The sequence below is a fragment of the Bombyx mandarina genome, chromosome 28, assembly GCF_030267445.1.
Source record: "Bombyx mandarina strain Sakado chromosome 28, ASM3026744v2".
Lineage (NCBI taxonomy): Eukaryota > Metazoa > Arthropoda > Insecta > Lepidoptera > Bombycidae > Bombyx > Bombyx mandarina.
Genome location: NC_143233.1, coordinates 4,889,473 through 4,911,707, shown reverse-complemented (window position 1 = coordinate 4,911,707; position 22,235 = coordinate 4,889,473). Strand labels below are relative to the sequence as shown.

Here is a 22,235-nt window from a genome sequence, read left to right as displayed (position 1 = left end):
CCCACACCATAACATTTGGACCTCCAAAACTATCCCTTTCATCTATGCAAGGTTCTGAAAAACGTTCTCCTTCTCTTCTCCACACGCGCACTCGACGATCGTCACTGAAAAACTTCACTTTACTTTCGTCCGTAAAGAGTACATTTCTCCAGTTGTCTGTTGTCCACTCCGCGTGCTCGCGAGCAAACCTCGAACGCGCTGCACGATGCGCTCTTGTCAATATTAGACGAATAACATGAGATCTGGAACGTTGTCCGTCTTCATGGAGCTGATTTCGAATGGTTTGATCACCAATTCGTGTACCAGTCGATTGCCGCAGTCGATTTTGTAAGACGCGGGCGAAAATCGTACGCTCTCGACGTGCAGTCAATCTGATATACCGGTCTTCCTGAACGGTTGTAGCTCGCGCTCTTCCTGATCCAGATCTCCCCGTGACACCACCTGTCTCTAGAAAGCGTTCCCACGCGTTTCGAATAGCTCGTCGCGACACACCACGACGTCTTGCCACTGATCTCTGAGATTCTCCCTCCTGAAGCATGAACACTGCTCTTGTTGCTGTTTCCACATCCATATGGCGCCGAGAACCAGGCATAATGATCGCGAGTAACACCGAAATCAAGTCAAAATGAAAAAAAGTAGACGTGCGACTGTAACATTCAGAACGTGACTGAGGGTACAAATGACTGAGAATTTGAGTAATAAACGTTTTTTGGAGTACTTAATTTTTTTTGTCTACACACCATTGAATTCCTGACTTGAAACATTGATAACGTTAGATAAACATGTCAACAATACTTCGAAATGATTAACTTCACTATTTGCTACCAAACAATTTTTTTTAGACGAAATTCGAGATTAACTTAGAGTGGGCCCTATTTTGTTTTGAGTAGTTTATATTGCCGATCCTGCGGACCAAATGGTAAACAGTCGACGTCGCCCAAAACACGTCACGTTCCACCCGATCCACTAACGGTGCTTTTAGGTACCCCAAGCACCGGTCATCGTTCTCGTCGAACCCTCGCTTGCGACGAAGGGCTCGGCGAGTAAATCAACCCACAGACACAGCTCACTGAGTTTCTAGTCGGATCTTCTCAGTGGGTCGCGTTTCCAATCCGGTGGTAGATTCTGCGAAGCATGGCTCTAGCTAGGGTTCGTGTTAGCAACATCGTCAGGTTTGAGCCCCGTGAGCTCACCTACTAGCCCGGTTTGGTTGGTATACCAACTAATGAGACTATGAAAAAATAAAAATACTTATGTATTTGTCCGTAATATGATGTGGAAAAAATGGGTGGTTTGACTTTTTAAAGAACAACTTGGTAGTTCACACTAAGCAGGTAGTAAGCTCTTTCGCCCCAGCTTTTTTGAAAGGAAGAGTTTTATAGAAGTTATTCCAAAATCATATTTATCGGTGGAATTTTGTTACGTCGATATTACGAGAATCCAACGGATCATAGGTAATATATCAACACTACATACAATGCTGTCACTGACTGATGCTATGACAAACAGTAGCAGGTAAACAGATGAATCAAGATATTAGAAATTTTTTGGTTGATAGGTAGGTAGGTATGTTCAATACATTAGAGGTGCAGAAGGGAATTTGAGACTTCATACTGTCTCAAATTGTAGCATGACCCCGTTAGGTCACTTGTATAGGTTTACTAGTTCCAGTAACTAGCTTAACATGTTGGTCATAGATCGGATCCTGAGCTAGACTAATACACTTTTTTTTTTAAACCGCCTATTCACTACATAGTATAAAACAAAGTCGCTTTCTCTGTCCCTATATCCCTATGTATGCTTAAATCTTTAAAACTACGCAACGGATTATGATGCGATTTTTTTTAATAGATAGAGTGATTGAATAGGAATGTTTATACTTTATATGTATAATAACACCCATTAAATAGTGGAGAAATCAATAATAAATTACAGTTTCCGAAGCGAAGCGAGGGCGGGTCAGTAGTAAAGAAATAAATGTGATGATTTTATTTGAGAACAATATATTTTTTAACTGCGTCCACCATATCATGTGAAATGCTATACCAAATACTTAAGCGTGTAGAGCAGAAACAAATTTTCATTACCGCACACGCAACTTTGAAATATCAAGAAAAGCGTCATCGGACCTAGTTATTAGAACTCATCGGGTATTTATATTAATAATATGTGAAGCAAAAACTTTGTAACCCTTTTTACGAAAATTGCGCAGACGGAAGAGTATGAAATTTCCCACATTTATAGAGAATATAGAGAAGGAGTGCAGAATGATAAGTTTTTAAAGTTACGCATAAAAAAAAACATTACACACACTACCATGTATTTGACACACACACACGCATGCACACTATTTGTTTAATGTCAAACTTTTTTTATTGCTTAAAGTCTGTGGTCAAATTGAGAATAGATTAAATATTGTTTCTCTATTAATATTTGTCTAAAGAGTATTTTTGGCGAAGTCTATGATTATAGAAGTATAATAGTCTTTGAAAATAGAATCATAATAGTGTATAAAGTTATAATTTCAATTAATTATAGTCGAATTTCGACTACCGGGGGACTACTAGTCAATGATGTACATCATTGCTACTAGTATAATAAATTGTATCTGAAACACAACGTTACGATATCATTAACCTTCGTCATCATTGTATTTTAACGCTACAACTAAACAAAACATTGAAACCGAAAAGCCATATTACCATACATTCTTCTATGACCAAAATCACACTCATCGAAGAGAGCTCCGTTTGTAATCTTTGATTGATAAATTGCAGGTTGTTGAGACTTGTTAAGACGCGATATGCGGTTGCAAGTCCCACGGTTATAAAACTCGTAAATCATGTTTGATAGAGCAGGACGTTCCCAATCTTAACAAGAAAACCCTCCCTCGCTAGATCTCTTGTGATTCAATTGGCTACAATTCAAGGGGCTAAAGAATTGTCGCGGAGCAAAACTGATAGACAACTTGTTACTGGTGGTAGGACCTCTTGTGAGTCCGGACGGGTAGGTATCACCGCCCTGCCTATTTCTGCCGTGAAACAGTAATGCGTTTCGGTTTGAAGGGTGGGGCAGCCGTTGTAACTATACTGAGACTTTGGAACTTATATCTCAAGGTGGGTGGCGCATTTACGTTGTAGATGTCTATGGGCTCCAGTAACCACTTAACATCAGGTGGGCTGTGAACTCGTCCACCCATCTAAGCAATAAAAAAAAATAAAAAAAGACAAAACCGTGCAAGCGTCTATCAGACCGAGGACTGCAAGGGGTTACGTATACAAGAACTTTTATATGTATACATTTAAATCAAGATTAACCAATTACGGCATGAAAGTTAGATCGGCGGAACTAGGTAAATTGTTTCAAAATTTAGAGGAAGCTATTTTTTTAGGGTTGAAATAAACGTAGGAAAGTTTCTAGAAGCGAATTTTAGTGACAGTCGGGTTAACGACCTTTACTAATGAGCGGACGGGGTAAAAAACTAGACCCCGGCACCGCTTCACTCGCCCATTAATGTCACTAAATTCCATAACAACTCTTACAAAAACTTTCGGCGCAAGAAGTCGTTGTCACTTAAAGGACAAGACGCCTGGATTTCTATGGATCGATGCGATTTCGACGGTGTTCGAATCCCGCAAGCCAATATACCAATTTTACCAATTATATACGTGCTTAACAAAAGTTCACGAACTTCCACAATGTAGCAAGGACATGTAACTATACTTGAGGCCTTAGAACTTATATCTCAAGGTGGGTGGCGCATTTACGTTATACATGTCTATGGGCTCCAGTAACCGCTTAACACCAGGTGGGCTGTGAGGTCGTCCACCCACCAAAGCAATAAAAAAAAAAACATCGTGTAATAAAAATCATATAATTTGCGTAATTTGCACAAAAAATATAATTTGCGTAATTACAGATGGTAGGGCGTGTTGTGAGCCCGCACGAGTAAATATCACCACCCTGTACATTTCTACCGTGAAGTAGTATCGCATTTTAGTTCTAGGGTACCAACGTTTACGTGGTTGATATCTATGAGCTTCTTAAACGAAGTACCTCAACTACCATCAGTAAAGGTCCTACCATACTACCATCAGTAATCTAACCAAAAAAAGCGCTGTCGAGACTAGAGATAAGAAATATTTTGAATTAAATCGATTTTCTTAATCGTAATAAGTAACCCGTTTAATCGATTTGCGATTTCGTTGCTAACTGTCGTGTAAAGTGGTTTTACTCACTGTGGTAACACGAAGCTGACGAATTTGTCTAAATCCACTTCATTCTCGATGACTATATGTAGTTTCCTAGCGTTCCTTCTGAACATGCGCGTTAAAAACAAATTCTTTTCTAAATTCCCTGTGTTTAGCTTAACAGTTTCCCTGTGAAATAAATGAGAAAATTAAATCATGACAAAGCCAAAGAAAACACAGGCATCCATCTTATAATATACTCTTCATGTAATTTTTATGTTTCTTATTCCCATTCAGTGATATTGTAATACACTAGTGATATAACATTTAACAAATTATATTTAGTAGCTGCTTGCGTGAAAGACGATATGGGTAAGAGGGGAGTGAGCGAAGAAATGGTATATGATAGAAGAGTATGGAAGGAGAAAACATTTTGCGACGACCCCAGGTAACTGGGAGAAGGGCAGGATAATGATGATGATGATTTAGTAGCTGGAAATGGTATTCGGTCTTTCTGGAAATCGTGCAGCAAATCAAATATCCTTTGTATAGCATGAGCGTCACCATTTCCAGACATTCATCAGGTTATAATTTGCTGTGTTTGGGTATATAATATGTAGCTATAGGTAATATTTATATGAAAACATAGTTTGTGAATCTACTACACCGCTTTAAACTGTGGAATATAATGAAAACTAAAAAAGAGTTTTTATTTTTATTTAAATGAGCACATAGCCCACCGATGTTAACTGGTTATCAAAGTCAATAGATCTGAACTGAATTTGAGACTCTCTGATGCCAGACTTTTAATGAGGCTTATTAGAGGAACTCTGGCCTTGTATTTATTGCCTTGAAATGAAGATTTTGTCACAGGTCACTTGATCATGATTGCTATAGTGTTTATTGATAATGAATTACTTACTTATATCCTTCATATAATAAAACAGCATCCCTCCAATGCCTACATGTGGACATTGCTGCCAAGGCATCCTCCATGCTCAGGTAATCCAGCACACACCTCAGTGGAAGTAGTGGCAAAATGTCCCATGTTTGAGACATCTGTTGGTAATGAAATAACTACAATTATTCTTGATTAACAAAAAGCCCAATATGTTCGGGTTATTAGGCTTGATTATTTTAAATGAATATTTATTCAGAACTTCTTATTTCTTAGGATAAGCCACCTTTCATATTAATTTTGTGGGTAAAAAAACATAAGGGACGATGAGAAAATGCTTGGTAATAAATATGTTAACTTTGGCTATCAAGATGATTTTTCAGTGTAAAATGAGCCACCTATAATTTTAATGAAATCCTAACAAATTGTATATGCAAAAATCGTCCCCAAAAGAAACCCAAAGTCCCTATTGTAAAAGTGAAATTTTAATAAAAAAATTGTCACACTAACATAAAATACTAATTAGATAAGTCATAATCATGTAGATTCCTTTTTTCTAAAAAAAAAATGTTCTTGGATTCAATTCTGATTATTCATTATTGTAGGGTAATTTAAGTTTGTGATAAAAATTTGGCAATTAAAATTGTGACTGTTTTCATTAATTTTAATACATTCACTTTAAAGGGCCTTTCAGAATAATTTAAAAGCCTGATAAATGTAGGTTGATATTAAAATTATTGAACTAAGATATAATTATATTTAAAATATTTTTATACTCAATTTTAACTCCAACACTTATTTTCGATTTAATAATTCTAATAAAATGATTCTGGAAAGGAATTCATCAAAAACACAATCAATCAGCTGTTCGATATTTATATGACGACATAGCAGCTGTTCCTAAGGAAAGTGGGTTGACGAAATTTAACACGTAAATGAAGTTTTAAACTTCCCCAGAAGCTGTTATATAGTATTTTTGTTTAGAATAGATGTGTAATTAAACATAGTTGGAATATAAGCAATTTAATACGACATATTTAAAAAAAATGCCATTATTACAAGGTACAAAGAAAGGTCAACAAATCAATGATTTACATACCTTCTAAAAACTTGTATTTTTTCTCTTTGATTTCCTAGTTTTTATTTTTCGTTTCGTTCCAAGTTTGGTTACAATCACTTTAATTAGAATTAAGAGAAAGTGTCAAACATTCAAATTATTTACACGTCCATTTTATTATCGTACAAAATAACAAACGACCGTTTGTCTGAATTAAAAATATTTCAATTCTTTCACTCGATTGACTTCTTGAATATTATTGACGTAGTTGACACTTGACAACGACTTTAGAAACAATCTTGACAGTAGCCAAGCTTATATTCATGTTGGAACAACTGTTCAATTGGCTCAAAATATCTAAAATAGAAATAACTTTTCGTTGTATTGATAAATTTAGTTTTCTTCAAATTACCACATATCTAATTTGAATAACGAAAGATTTTATTTTCAAGATGTAGGCCTCTCAGTAAAGTGAAGATTAACAAAGGTGTGATTAATGTATCGGTCCACCAAATTTTTGAAGTTATTTCTCAAATTTAGAAGCCAAATTTACGAAAATAATTTACATTTCATACTCTAACATTAATTTTGAATGTTCGTTGCCAACTGTGTTTAAAGGATAGACTGAAACTCCAAACATTATTTGTTTTGAATTTTTTTTTTAGGGGCAAATCTTATTAAGTCAAGCCATTTATTGTTTTGCATAAGGGTGACTAGGTAATGGCCTACCTAGTGTGAAGCGGTACGTTGTGTTATTGTTTCCTCTGTGTGGTTTTTTATAAAAAAGTGCTTGATATTTCGACACAGAAATTACTAACAATAAGTTTCACTTTAAACATAATTTTCAAGATAATACAATCCTAACTAAGTATTGGTTAGCACATTTTTGCGGAACTCAGGTCTTTATTAACTAATCCATTGCAAGTATATTATGTCCTGGGATGGAATATCTTAAAACAGCTGTATCTATAAAAACTATAAACTTGGCTGAAAGCTCATTTGCGTTCAATAGGATGTCCCTTTTTGTAGTACATTGACAATGTGCTCAAGGCTTGCATGGTGCATATCTGTTGGCACTGTGATGTGGGTGTGAATTTTGTGAGTAGTAGTGCCTTTGCAGTCTGCCCTGACAACACCACAGTGGTCACTGATCAGTGAAGTCCTATTTTTTCAAATTATTCTTGACATTTTAGTAGAAAAATTTAATACTGGCAATTATTCCGCAATGGCGGACAAAAATCGATTTTGAATTAATTTGAACTTGCGCGAAGACGTCGCTGTACGTTCCGTGCTGTTATTATTTATTACTTTTGTATTTAAAATCCAGATTCAAGCCGTCGTGTTAAAATTTAGTTTTCAAATAAGAATTTCTTTTATAATTTAATGCTGTTACCAAATTAAACTCGAATGTTTTATTTTTTGCGATGATGTAAGAATTCGAAGGCCTAAAGGCTTTTGAGCACGGGTTTGCGTCATTATCGCACGGAGCGTGCGCGAGTTTCGCCATGGATGGGGAGGACGGAGGCACCGGAAACACCGATAAAGAAGAACATGAGAGCAGCACGAATTCTACACCTCAAGAACATAAATCTTTCGCTGAATTTGCGAAAGATAAACTCGACAGTGGTAAATATATTATTGCTATTTGAACTAAAACCTATTAACACTACGCCTTTTCTTCCTCAGGTATCCCTTTGTATATTGTGTTGCGCATCCTATTCTATAAATATACTGAGTGTGGGGTGGGAAGTGGGTAATTGAAATGGTATTGATTTGTTCTCGGGACTTTAGTAACGAGGATGCTCCGACGAATAACGAATCACTCGTTCTAAGGCGTACATTGATTGAATACCTTTTTAGTGTTAAATTCAATCCTTTACAAAACTTTAATGTTGTTTTAAATTAAAATAGTACAGTTTTGTTTAATGAAATGGAAATTATATCAACTAATGATGCGCGAAAAGTGAATTTCTTTGTGAAAAAACTTTTGATATCGTAATAAGATAATTTAAATAGTTCATCCATTATGCATATTGTATTTGATTATAATTTAAAGTTGATTATTCAGGTATACAATAAAGATGATGTGGAATACTTGTAATAATTATTAACTAATTTTTAGGATAATTAATAACCAGTCTAAATATTTATTGGTTTGTTGCTAGCTGGACGAGAGCTCCGCAGACGTTTACCCATGGCCGGTCAGCTTGGGGCTCACCTGATGCATCCGAGGAGATTACTTCTACACTCAACTCCTACCCAGCAAACCGATGTAGTGCTGATATTTCCCAAAGGTATGCATCTTTTAAATCTTATACTGTTATAATAATTATAATTCTTTTGTAACTATAATTACTTCTTTGACAAACTTTGAAAATTAAAAATACAATCGTAATGAGACTAATTTGACAATAAAATGAAGACCAAGCCTGTTTGGCTACTGCTATGCTATTTTCCCTAACATTGTCTGTAGTAGCAATATTGTCACTTATATGTTTATTATACTATTGTAATTTTTTTTTTCTCAAGAAAATCTACCTAGCGTTATGTGGTTACTAGTCTATAGATATAATGGCACCATAGCCACCATATTGAGCCATATTGAGTGAGATATGATATTGAACTGTGACTTCAATTATAACAGACAATGCCTTCTACAACCCTTCAGTCTGGAACCCAGTACTGTAACACAGATATAAGCAGGATGGTGGTTTTTACCCATTGGACTTATAACATAATCTACAAACCCTATCTTGCCATTTATCACCAAAAAAAATATATTTCTGTACTGAACTCCCAGGATCTTAGATTTATAGCCCTGCTTTATTTCCACCACAAAGCACTTCATACGCTTGGGGCGCTTGGGTTTATAGTGTGAGACAGCAATGCAATGCCCAAAAAAAGAAATCTTTAATATCATCCGAAAAAAAACCCAGCACACTATAAATGCAATGCTCTGTTACAGCTTTTTTATTGTATAAAGTGATTTTAATTATTGATTCAATAAAGTAATATGTGTAATCAGAATAATTCTTCAGCGAGTCTATGGATTAAATTCGAAGTCTATCTTCTACCCAATCGAGACTTTCAACTGCACCTCTCAAGCTAAAAATGGCATTTACGACTTAATGTCGTGTGCGAAAACTACTCTATACCCTTACTAGCGACCCGCCCTCGCATCGCTTCGGAAACTGTAATTTATTATTGATTTCTCCACTATTTAATGGATGTTATATACATATAAACCTTCATCTTCAATCACTCTATTTATTAAAAAAAACCGCATCAAAATCCGTTGCGTAGTTTTAAAGATTTAAGCATACATAGGGACAGACAGATATAGGGACAGAGAAAGCGACTTTGTTTTTACTATGATGGCAATAAATAGATAAATCGAAACTTCTAGAATTGAAATACAGTTTTGCCGACGCTCGACCTTTCACCGTATTGATCGCGCTGTGGGAAATACATTATGGCGGACGCGACGTGTCTGGCGTCCGGGAAGTCTAGATACTTAGATAGGGTTTAGGCTCAGCATATAATTTGAGTTATTTATGCGTCTCGGTTTGCTCAATTCTAAGATATTCGACAATGATGCGATTTTGTACTTACTTAAAATATGCTCATGAAAGAAGGAACAATCATTGTGTAGTTGTCTCAATTAATACTAATATGAATTAAGTTATTTTGTTCGTTTACCGATACGTAAACAAATTTAGATAAACAAGGTATATTGGCAATTCATCCGAATTTAAGTGATCATTGTTTTAATAAAAAAGACTATAAATTGTGACGACAATTGACAATCTATCTTCTATGTTCTTCTATATATATAAAAATGAATTGCTGCTCGTTTGTCTCGCTAAAACTCGAGAACGACTGTACCGATTTGGCTAATTTTGGTGTTGAATTATTTGTGGAAGTCCAGAGAAGGTTTAAAAGGTAGATAAATTATATGAAAATGCTTGGAATTAAATAAAGATATCAATTTTCTTTTCCCTTTGATGTGTCCCCCGTCGGACGAATTCCTATTGTTTGTTTTAGGTTTTTTTATACAGAAGCTTAGGTCTTTTATTTATTGATTGAAGCACTACGAAGTCTGTCGGGTCAGCTAGTAGTTGATATATTTAAACAGCTGAACAAATTTTCATCGAATATCTGTGGGACTGCTTAAAAACAGCTATTAAGTCACAGCCAGACAGTCTTCACATACATAAACAGACAGACATAATCATCAAATGGAAACATCCTACAATTCTCGACGTCCGGCTGTGAAAGAATTTATAATATTATGTAATTATTACGCTATTATATCACAAACATCGTGGCACATGGCCAATTTCCTTTTCTGTTTCATGGGAAATGATTTATGTTATAAATATTTACCATTAACTTCATAGTACATAAACATATTCATTGCCATATCCTTTCGGGCAAAGTCATTAACATTTCTGGCTAGGGTTCAAAACAATGTTTTGTATCATGCTGTGACAATAAGTTATAGAGCTAACGGTTTTCCTCATTATTATGGGTACTTATGTAACAACTTTTTTTCGCCTACCCACCTATTCGCCAGTAGCCTCTAAATGCTATTCTGGCTTCGCCTTTGTTTGTGGGCGACCTCACGGGGCTCAGCCTGAAAGAACTTTCTAACATTCTGCCCTAGCAAGAGTAGCGCTTCGCTGATTCAACCATTTTCACTAGTGGTAGGACCTCTTATGAGTCCGCACGGGTAGGTACCACCCACCCCGCCTATTTCTGCCGTGAAACAGTAATGCGTTTCGGCTTGAAGGGTGGGGCAGCCGTTGTAACCATACTGAGAACTTAGAACTTATATCTCAAGGTGGGTGGCGCATTTACGTTGTAGATGTCTATGGGCTCCAGTAACCACTTAACACCGGGTGGGCTGTGAGCTCGTCCATCCACCTAAGCATTAAAAAAAAATTAAGAAAAAAGTTCCACAAATAACTATTTTTCCCTAAGGATAATTAAATTAAACGTAATTAGACGTTACCGCCATAATTACATAACTGAGGCAATTTGATTATGAAAATTATAGCTTCTGAATTATTGCACGGCACGTTTCTTTTCCTTCTTTAGACACGTCGAATACCAAACAAATATTTTTTAAATCGCCTCATTTATCGACCCTGTGATTTAAATTGATGAATCCCGTCAATACTCGACAGAATACACCGAACGGAATGCATAAACAATGAACTGTTTTTAGATATCAGTCTCCTTTCGTGTTTTTTTTTCAATAGTATGCTACAGACTCTCCTAAATCATTATGTGCATAAAAATGGGACCGTGGAACGAGCTTTGTTCATAGCCTGTTTGTTTGTAACGACTCCGAATTATATTATACATAATGTTATCTTCCCCCATCCTTGCATCGTTTTCTCAGTTCTGATGGTTTTACACTTGTTCGGACTATGTTCCTTCATCCTTTTCTGTCCTCTGCGTTGAGAGGGTAGCTGCATTGATGCTGGAGTCCAATATCGTTTTAATTTGATCGCAACAGCGCAATTTTTTTTATTGCTTAGATGGGTGGACGAGCTTACAGCCCACCTGGTGTTAAGTGGTTACTGGAGCCCATGGATGACGTAAATGCGCCACCCACCTTGAGATTTAAGTTCTAAGGTCTCAAGTATAGTTACAACGGCTGCCCCACCCTTCAAACCGAAACGCATTACTGCTTCACGGCAGAAATAGGCAGGGTGGTGGTACCTACCCGCGCGGACTCTAGAGGTCCTACCACCAGTAATTACGCATGAGACTACGCCCCCTTGGCCTCCTTATTATATTATTATAGTCAAACACAAATACCGAATGATAATTGTTTATACTGCATTTAAAAACTAAACGAATAGTGAATGTGAAATGATCTTGAGAATATGTTTGTTTTGATTCTCGGAAACTAATAATAAAGTTTTGCCACAAATAATAAACAATGTTGTGGGCTATTGCTTACAAAATGTCTGTCGGGAAAACAGTAAAATTTTTAATGTATACGTACGTACGTTGTTAAAGTATTCACGAATGATAACGGTTACTGCATAAGTTCATCCCATATAACTACTTGGTTTTCATTGAAGTTATTGTCTGTGCCAACAGCAGTACAGAGTTTAATTAAATTTTCTTTCGTTTCCTATCGAGTGATATAACAACAGAATCGTTCCGAATAAATGATGCCTTTATGAACCTTTGAGTCTGATTAAAATTAAAGGTGACTATTAAGGTCTTTATACTTTAGACATCACTTAAATAACCAACTTGCCTAGTTTGGTTTTAATCGATTAGCATAGTTTCGTGTTTATAAGTTTCCCTGACGTGGGCACTATATTCGTTTATAATGATTTACTTACGCGCAACGTCGTCACGAATGCGAATAAAAATATCGTAGCCTAAATTTTTCACCTCAAATAAATAATAACGTAAAACATACCAGAAAAGTAGATCTATGTTGAATCTTGGGCAAGCTATAATAGTTTGTATTGTAAATATGGTAGAGCTAGTTTTGGATAATGGGTTATAACTACATTATTCTATTACTTCTGGTTGATAATTATTGACAAAATTAAAATTTTATTTTACAATTAATATACTTCGTCATAGCAATCAAATCAAATCAAAAAAAATTTATTCAACATAAATGAAAGTACATACTTGTTGAACGTCAAAAGAACTACCGCAAGAAACTCAGCGGGCATGTATTTTTTTTTAAATATTTCATAAAAAAAATATTAATATAAGTTTTTTTGTTAAATATTCATTTTTATAATGAGTATTATAACATAACAATTATTACAATATTGAAATGCCCGGAGCGAGCAACTCATTCCCACTTTGTGCAATCTTCTAGTAAGTAAGTAATCTAATAGCTTCATGAGTGATTTGTTACATAGTTGACTTATAAGTACCGATTTTATAAAACAAGCGGCCCGCTCCGGCTCCGCTCGGGTCTTTAACAAAAATTCAACGATATTTGACGTTGTTTTATTTTTTTAAATAAAAGAACACTTATTGCGGCACAACTATAATAGTTAGATATATGCTGTCACACCATTTTTTGTAAATAATGATGTGTTCTACAAAGTCGTAGTACATTATTTTATTCTATCATCAAAAGTTTTTGCAGGGCACGCGATGTAAAGAATGTTTTAGGTATTTTTTTTACCCCTTGGGTTACATTATTGGAGTTTTCATAAGGATCCGTAATTTTTTTTTCTTTAAAATTATAGCCTTTGTCACTCGGGAATAATGTAGCTTTCAAACAGTGAAATAATTTTTCAAATCGGTTCAATAGTTTCGGAGCCTATTCAATATAAACAAACAAACAAATCTTTCTTATTTATAATATTAGTATAGACTAGCGACCCGCCCTCGCTTCGCTTCGGAAACATTAAATTTTATTATTGATTAGCTCAGTCCCGCGATGCTACCCACGGTTACGGTCGTATTGCGGGTGACGCCGCGAGGCGAAGCTAGTCTAAAAAAAGTAGCCTAAGTTACTCTTTATGTCATCAGCTACCTATCAGTGAAAGTCTCGTCAAAATCGGTCCAGCCGTTCCAAAGATTAGCCGGAACAAACAGACAGACAGACAGACAAAAATTGTAAAAAATGTTATTTTGGTGTATGTAGCATGTAGTAAAAAGCGGTTATTTCAATATTACAAATAGACACTCCAATTTTATTTATATGTATAGATTAGTATAGATATTCGTCCGCCGTCCCGTTTTTTCTGAGTTAATCTTTCTTTGTTTCAGGTCTACCAGACAGTATGCTTTTATGGTTGCTGCAGAAGCTCAGAGGGAGTAGGCCGCGACTACGTGTGTGCGTCAGGCAGCACGCCTCCTCTCAATGCTCAGCCTTCTACATCACAGCCGACGATGATGTGTGAGTAGACCTTTATATATAGTTTAATACAAACATGCTTTGCTTTGCCCAAAACATTTGTTTTTGTTTGATTTCATCAGCTATTGACCTCACCACAAGCTTTATTTTTCTAAATGCCATGACAAGGCAATTTTTTTATAAAATCGCTGATCTTAATGTTGTGTATGGTGACATTTCATTTTCATAAAAACTTTTATTGTGTTCCTTATCATATCCAACACCGAATTTCTGGAAATATGCTGGATATGTTAAGTTCAGTTGTCCTTAAAACTAAACATCAGGTACTTGGAATTTATAAGTTTTCTTTGTTATTGTTAAATGTTAATTGTCTTGTATTGTTTATTTGGTGTATAAGACATGTTCTTGCCTTATCGTGATAGATTTTTCATTGAAAAAAAAAACATATTTTGAACAAAACATGAGGCCGGACTTGCCTGAGTTTAATTATTTTCAAAGATTTTGTCAGACCAACGTAAGTCGTGTGCCTTGTCAAAATTCTGTTTCTAGCTAGTTTCCATTCTCGGTGGAAGCTACTGAAAATACCCTATATTCTAAATTGGCTGTTTGATCTTTTTCTTCAATAAATTGTGCTTTAATATATTGTTATTTAGTCATAAAATTTAGTTTATTGGCGAAACGGTATAAAATATTTCAACCATTTATCGAAGATATAGAAGATAATAATAATATGACGAATAAGAATACAACTTTTATAAATGTGGGTTAATTTACAGAATATTTAAAACTATTTTTCGTTTCCACAATAGCGTAAAGAATTTTGGTTGTTGTTGACGTAATGTGTGAAGTTTGAGCTGATGTTTTGGGTTTATTTCATTTGTTTTGGATGTATAAGGATACCGGTATTATGTTAATTTCCTTATAATTATTAATTGATAGATGTATGCGTGAATAAAATCAAAAAGAAGTATTCATAGTGTATTTAATGGAACCTAATTAAATTAAGTTTTAATATTACACTGTTGCGGATTACACCTTCGCGGATTACTTTTTGGTTAGCAGCGAACTTGTTATAGGAACTTAGTCTGCGGTCAGGCTAGATACTGGTTGCTACGACAGCAGTCAGTATTTAACCTGAACGCAGTCATAATTACATCGTGGGATAGTCAAGAAACTAATTGAAGAGACCTCACGCGAACAATTTGTCACCCTTCAAATCGATGCCTCCAATGAAAACTACTCTAACTCAAAATTTTGCAATTTTCGATTTTCACGCAAATCGCTTCACTATTTTAAAAGTATTACAAATTCATTATTTATGGGGCTCGAAGCAAGAGTAAATCAGCTAGTTACACAAGAAAAAACCATAAATATATCTGCAATAATAAAGATTTTACCAACTTTTTTCGTTTAAACTCTCCTCCTGTAAACCTACGAATTTGGAGTTAGAGTAGTGTTCATTGGAGGCATCGAAATGATTGTGCTGGTATTTCATATCTATCACAGTCGATATTTACCCTGAACGTAAAATTCAGGGTAAATATTGATTGCTTTAGGTATAGCGACGGTAATTTAATGAAGAAACTACTTTAAGATCGATCAGCCAAGGAATTAGATCTTTAGAAACATCTACAGCAGTGATTTTCAACCTTTTTTTTTGTTGCGGCACATATTTAACGATTTCAAAATTTGGCGGCACACAAAAAAAAATATAAAAATAATTATTTACTTATTACAACACACTGCATAAATAGTTTATCAAGAAATTTTAATATACGAAATAAACTGAAATATACTTTTTTTTTTGTGGGCTTAAATATATATTCATGTTTAAATATTTTTCTTTTAAAATGATATAATTTAATAATATTAAGATTATTATATATTCGCAAAATTTGGCGGCACACAAAAGTGCCGCGGAACAATGGTTGAGAATCACTGATCTACAGGCTAATGGGTAAGGCGCCTGGTATACTTGTATTTACTGATATGACTAGGTCGCGACTCTGATGCCCAAGGTACTTTTATTTTAATGATTACATCGTTGTAATAACTCATATTCTGGATGAATAATATACGTATGTAATCCCCAGGCATAGAATACAAAATGTATAAACAATGATACTAAATTTGGTCAGGATTCTAACCCAAACTAAATGGAACATTGAGTGGTTAGTATAACTAACCGCTAAATTATTAGAAACTTTTATTACATTTTTTTACACACTGTGTATATAAAATATAAATATATGGAATCTCCGAGAATGTAAGCCTATGTTTGTGCTTACGATAAACATTATACAAATAAGCAACTACTATAGGGCAATTGGTCTATATCTATCCTGACTAATTTACTTAATTAATTTCCTTAAAGTTACCTTTTAAGATTTTCCTGCGTTGTAAATAGCCCACTTCTGTAAACGAAAATCGTTTCGAAATTAGACGTATTGCTTATAAAACAACACACCACCAATAAGGTAATGAGCCTGAACCAAAACGGATGCATGGGTGTGGTCAGGCTAGATACTGGCTGATGGTACTGCAGTCGTACCACAGTCTGTAGATAACCTGAACGCAGTAGCTACATCGTAGGGTTTGTAACGATATATCATGATTCCTCAGTTTAAAATATCATTACCAGCCCGATCTGGATATATCGCTGTTCGGTGTTGTCACTTAAAGATTTTTGGATAAACTTAAAAAAAAAAAAATTTACATAAATTTACTAGTGGTAGGACCGCTTGTGAGTCCGTGCGGGTGGGTACCACCACCCTGCCTATTTCTACCGTGAAGCAGTAATGCGTTTCGGTTTGAAGGGTGGGGCAGCCGTTGTAACTACACTTGAGACCTTAGAACTTATATCTCAAGGTGGGTGGCGCATTTACGTTGTGTATGTCTATAGGCTCCAGTAACTGGTTAACGCCAGGTGGGCTGTGAGCTCGTCCACCCATCTAAGCAATAAAAAAAAATAAAAAAATCTACCCCAGTCGATATTACGGTAAATATTGATTAAGGTAGGTATAGCAGCTGTAACGCGATGAGACCCGAACGTTTTCCCTTAAAATTTAACAATAAGAGGATTATCGATGGAAACTTCCGCTGCCTAATGTTTGAGAATCTGATCTGGTTTCCTCGAATCGTTTGATGCGACTAAGCCGGCGCTGAGGTAACTTTTTGGCAATACATATATACTCTACACTTGCTCATAAATTAAATTCACCATAAAGGAATGTAGTGTAATAAAAAAGGAGCCCGTAAGATTTATAAACTTCGTCATTTCTGGTATTTTACTTGGTGTATTTAATATATAGCGTCATACTGAGTGTTAGAACGCGGTATATTGTTACCTGAATAATCGCAATGACAGTTTTATGTTGACTGCTCGGTGTGGGGTACGGCTATGGTAGTCTATAAAACTTAATACGATTACTTTCACGACTTATGTTGGGTTTTGGACTGGGGTAGTTGAATTTTCTTAAATGTCGGCATATAAACTAGGTCAACATGATGAAATACGCTTAGACGGTTAAATCCATCTCACTGAACTCACGAATCTTTATGTTAATTGGTGGTATTAATGAGTCATTTGGTACTTACTATGAACTCCTGGTATCTTGATTGTATTAGCATGTGCATGAATGTGTGAACAAGTGACGCAACTCAGTAGTCTGGGGTTTGCTGCCTTAAATGATATCTCGCCCATCGAACGTTATTGGATACATGTCTGTGGTCATGCTAGGTACTGGCTAGTGGTATAGCGGTCATACCACAGTCAGTACCTAACCTGAAGGCAGTCGCTACATCTGTCAGTACAGAGAAGTTACTATAAAATTATTCCTCACTCATGAAAAACATCGTATGTCCAAGCTGTTCTCAAAGCGATGCTGGTGGTGGAAAAAACCTACTCCAGTCGATATTTACCCTGAACGTAAATTCAGGGTATATATTGATTGAGGTAGGTACGACATCTGTAACATAGTAGAATCCTGAAGAACTTACCTAAAATTCAACAACTGAGAAGTAAATTGCAAGAGGAGTCGGTGACCGTACTGCATAAGGACCCGGTTGCAACTATGCTGTTGCATTTGTAATTTTTAATTGTGGTGTTTATTGTGCAATATGAAAACTCTTCACTCAAGAAAGTCATCATGAGCTCAAATTGGATACAATGGCTGTGGTCACGCTAGGTACTGGCTTGTGGTATAGCAGTCATACCACAGTCAGTACCTAATGTGAAGGCAGTCGCTACATCACTGCATTGTGAAGATATTAATAAAGGATTCCTCACTCAAGAAACCCATCGTCCGTCTGAACTGTAATCACCTTGATGTTGATGATATCGAAATCTATCACAGTCCATATTTACCCTGAACGTAAATTCAGGGTAAATATTGATTGAGGTAGATATAGCAACTGTATGATCCTGAAGAACTTCCGTAGGATTAAATAATTCAGAAGGATGTCTCAAGATAATGAATAAAATCCCGTGTACTATTATTGACCGTACGACTACAAATTTTGAGATAGGCACAATTTTGTATAAATAGGTACTTTATAAATCTTGACGAATGACATCGACGATGAATGATAATTTATAATTGTAGTGTAACAAAATCAAATCAGCAGGGATTAATTTTTTTCTAATTGTGTTTATGATTAACTCTGCAGTTCACTTGACAAAGAACTTATCAATTCTAAGTTGTAATAAAAAAATAGTTTAACAATTCTTTACTGAAGAAACTCTTCATCAGCCTTAATTGGATACAATGGCTGCTGTCACGCTAGGTACTGGCTTGTGGTATAGCAGTCGTACCACAATCAGTACCTAATTTGAAGGTAGTCGCTACATCACAATATTGTGCAGAAATTAAAAAAGGACTCTTCACTGAAGAAAAGTATTGCATGTCTAAGATGTTCTGACAGCGGCGCTGGTGGTGGTAAAAACCTACTCCAGTCCATATTTACCCTGAACGTAAATTCAGGGTAAATATTGATTGAGGTAGGTATGTCGACTGTAACATACTGGAATCATGAAGAAATTACCTAAAGTTCAACAACTGAGAAGTAAATCGCAAGAAGAGTCGGTGACCGTACTGCTGTGTACTGTTATCGACTGATGTGACTTTGACGTTGCGTTTGTACTTTCTAATTGTAGTGTTTATACTGTAATATGAAAACTCTTCAGTCGAGGAACTCTGCATAAGCCCAAATTGGAAACAATGGCTGTGGTCACGCTAGGTACTGGCTTGTGGTAAAGCAGTCATACCACAGTCAGTACCTAATCTGAAGGCAGTCGCTACCTCTCAGTTCAAGGAAGATATAAGAAGAATATTGCTCGCTCAAGAAATCCATCGTCTGTGCAAGCTGTTCTCACGATGGTACTGGTGGTGGTAAAAACCTACTCCAGTCGATATTTACCCTGAACGTATATTCAGGGTAAATATTGATTGAGGTAGGTACGACATCTGTAACATAGTGGAATCATGAGTAACATACCTAAGATTCAACAAATAAGAAGGAACTCTCATGAAGAGTTAGTGGCCGTAATGCACGAGGACCTAGTTGCGACTATGCCGTTGCATTGTTGTATTTGTAGTTTCTAATTATAGTATTTATGGCGCAAGGTGAAAAATTTTCACTCAAGAAACTCATCATCAGATGGATACAATGGCTATTGTCACGCTAGGTACTGGCTTGTGGTATAGCAGTCGTACCACAGTCAGTACCTAACCTGAAGGCAGTCGCTACATCTCAGTATTGTGAAGATATTAAAAAAGGATTCCTCATTCCAAAAACCCGTCGTCTGAACTGTAATCACCTCGATGTTGATGATATCGAAATCTACTCACAGTCCATATTTACCCTGAACGTAAATTCAGGGTAAATATTGATTGAGGTAGATATAGCAACTGTATGATCCTGAAGAACTTCCCTAGGATCAAATAATTCAGAAGGATGTCTCAAGAAGAGTTTATGTACTAATGAATAAAATCCCGTGTATTATTATTGTCCGTATGGCTACGAATTTTGAGACAGGCACAATTTTTCTCTAAATTAATACGTACTTTATACATCTTGAAGAATTACATCGACGTTGAATGATAATCGCAGTGTAACAAGTTAAAAACAGCAGCGATTTTTTTTTTCTAATTGTATTTATGGTGAACTTTGGAATTCACTTGACCAAGAACTTGTCAATTCTAAATTGTAATAAAAAAAATGGCGCGCATGCAACTTGGTGCACGTGAAACTTCTTTTGTGATGTGTAGTATTGCGGTTTTCTTCATTTTTCATGTTTAAATAGAATTTAACTTGTAATAGGGAATGCTGTATATAAGCGAAAGGACCTAACTCGCTTTGTCCTTTCCCTCTCCACGGTCGAGTGGTTCACTCTCGCTCTGTCTATTTTCTCACTCTCGCTCTTCCTAATTTGTATTTTTTCTCGTTAGCCTTAACGAATCTGTCGTGAGTAAAATTTTACTCTCAACGCACCTAAAGAAGTTTCAGTTCTAAATCTTTAACAATTCTTTACTGAAGAAACACATCAGCCTTAATTGGATACATGTCTGTGGTCACGCTAGGTACTGGCTTGTGGTATAGCAGTCATACCACAGTCAGTACCTAACCTGAAGACAGTCGCTACATCTCAGTACAGGGAAGATATTATAAAATTATTCCTCACTCAAGAAAAACATCGTGTGTCCAAGCTGTTCTTACGGCGGTGCTGGTGGTGGAAAAAACCTACTCCAGTCGATATTTACCCTGAACGTAAATTCAGGGTAAATATTGATTGAGGTAGGTACGACATCTGTAACATAGTGGAATCCTGAAGAACTTACCTAAAATTCAACAACTGAGAAGTAAATTGCAAGAGGAGTCGGTGACCGTACTGCATAAGGACCCGGTTGCAACTATGCCGTTGCATTTGTAGTTTTTAATTGTGGTGTTTATTGTGCAATATGAAAACTCTTCACTTGAAAAACTCATCATCAGCTCAGATTGGATACATGTCTGTGGTCACGCTAGGTACTGGCTTGTGGTATAGCAGTCATACCACAGTCAGTACCTAACCTGAAGGCAGTCGCTACATCTCAGTATTGAGAAGATATAAGAAAAATATTGCTCGTTCAAGAAATCCGTCTGTGCAAACTGTTCTCACGACGGTACCTGGTGGTGGTAAAACCTTACTCCAGTCGATATATACCCTGAACGTAAATTCAGGGTAAATATTGATTGAGGTAGGTATAGAAACTGTGCGATCCTGCAGAATATCCCTAATATTAAATAATTAAGAAGTAAATCTCATGAAGAGTTAGTGGCCGTAATGCATGAGGACCCAGTTGCGACTATGCGGTTGCATTGTAGTTTCTAATAATAATTACAGCATTTATTGTACAATGTGAAAACTCTTCACTCAAGAAACTCATCATTTTATTTTATTTTTTATTTTATTTTGTTATCAACTCAAATTTGATACAATGGCTGTGGTCACGCTAGGTACTGGCTTGTGGATAGCAGTCATACCACAGTCAGTACCTAACCTGAAGGCAGTCGCTACATCTCAATACAGGGAAGATATTAAAAAATGGTTCCTCACTCCAGAAAATAATCGTCTGTCCAAGCTGTTCTTACGACGGTGCTGGTGGTATAGTAACCTATCACAGTCCATATTTAAATTCAGGGTAAATATTGATTGAAGTAGGTATAGCAACTATAAAATCGTGGATCCCAAAAAGCCTCACACTTAAGATTTTATTAATAACAAGTTTATCAATTGGTGTGAATTTTTTCAGGCAATAAATACTTAAACGCATGTTGATAAACGATTTTGACAATTAAATAAAAACGCTTTAAAATTAAAATAAACCGGCAAGATCTCTCGCAGAATAGTAAGTATCATAACTGCTTTTGTTCTGTTGAAATAAAAGGTATTTTTATCTTAACGCGTTGACTGCCATGTAAGTCACCGGTGCCCTACGCGGCGCACTGAAGTAATTATGTAGGTAGATTTATCTCTTCGATCTTCTTACTAAGGCGCCGGAATATCTAGTAGACTTTAGGATAGACGAATACAAAGATACTATGTGAATCTATTTCTAAGAGACCTAAAAGACTAAAACATACATTAACAAACAAAAGAAAGCATAGTTAGGCTATCCAGGCGCTTAGTAACAGAAATCGACTTAAGTACTTCAGTGCGCCGCGTAAGGCACCCGTGACCTACACAGCAGT

General features: G+C 35.9%; 2 protein-coding genes across 4 annotated transcripts in view; one reads left to right on the top strand and one right to left on the bottom strand.

The window, feature by feature from the left end:
- Window positions 1-6,428, bottom strand: part of LOC114251643 (uncharacterized) — a 34,669-nt gene extending 28,241 nt beyond the window's left edge. The window contains exons 1-3 of the mRNA XM_089739106.1: window positions 6,188-6,428; window positions 5,113-5,249; window positions 4,239-4,379 (exon numbers count right to left, since the gene is read on the bottom strand). Of these exons, the coding sequence (XP_089595232.1) occupies window positions 4,239-4,379; window positions 5,113-5,249 (278 nt within the window). The 5' untranslated portion in view covers window positions 6,188-6,428. The remainder of the gene's footprint in view (window positions 1-4,238; window positions 4,380-5,112; window positions 5,250-6,187) is intronic.
- A 959-nt stretch (window positions 6,429-7,387) lies between these two features.
- The window catches only part of wwk (anoctamin 8 white walker), a 42,692-nt gene continuing 27,844 nt past the window's right edge, over window positions 7,388-22,235 (top strand). The window contains exons 1-3 of one of the 3 annotated variants that reach the window (XM_028185974.2): window positions 7,388-7,771; window positions 8,311-8,439; window positions 13,916-14,045. In XM_028185974.2, coding sequence (XP_028041775.2) covers window positions 7,651-7,771; window positions 8,311-8,439; window positions 13,916-14,045 — 380 coding nt within the window. In that variant the 5' untranslated portion in view covers window positions 7,388-7,650. Of the gene's footprint in view, window positions 7,772-7,923; window positions 8,214-8,310; window positions 8,440-13,915; window positions 14,046-22,235 lie in introns of those variants that run through there. The other 2 variants (XM_028185976.2, XM_028185975.2) reach the window with 2 other exon arrangements.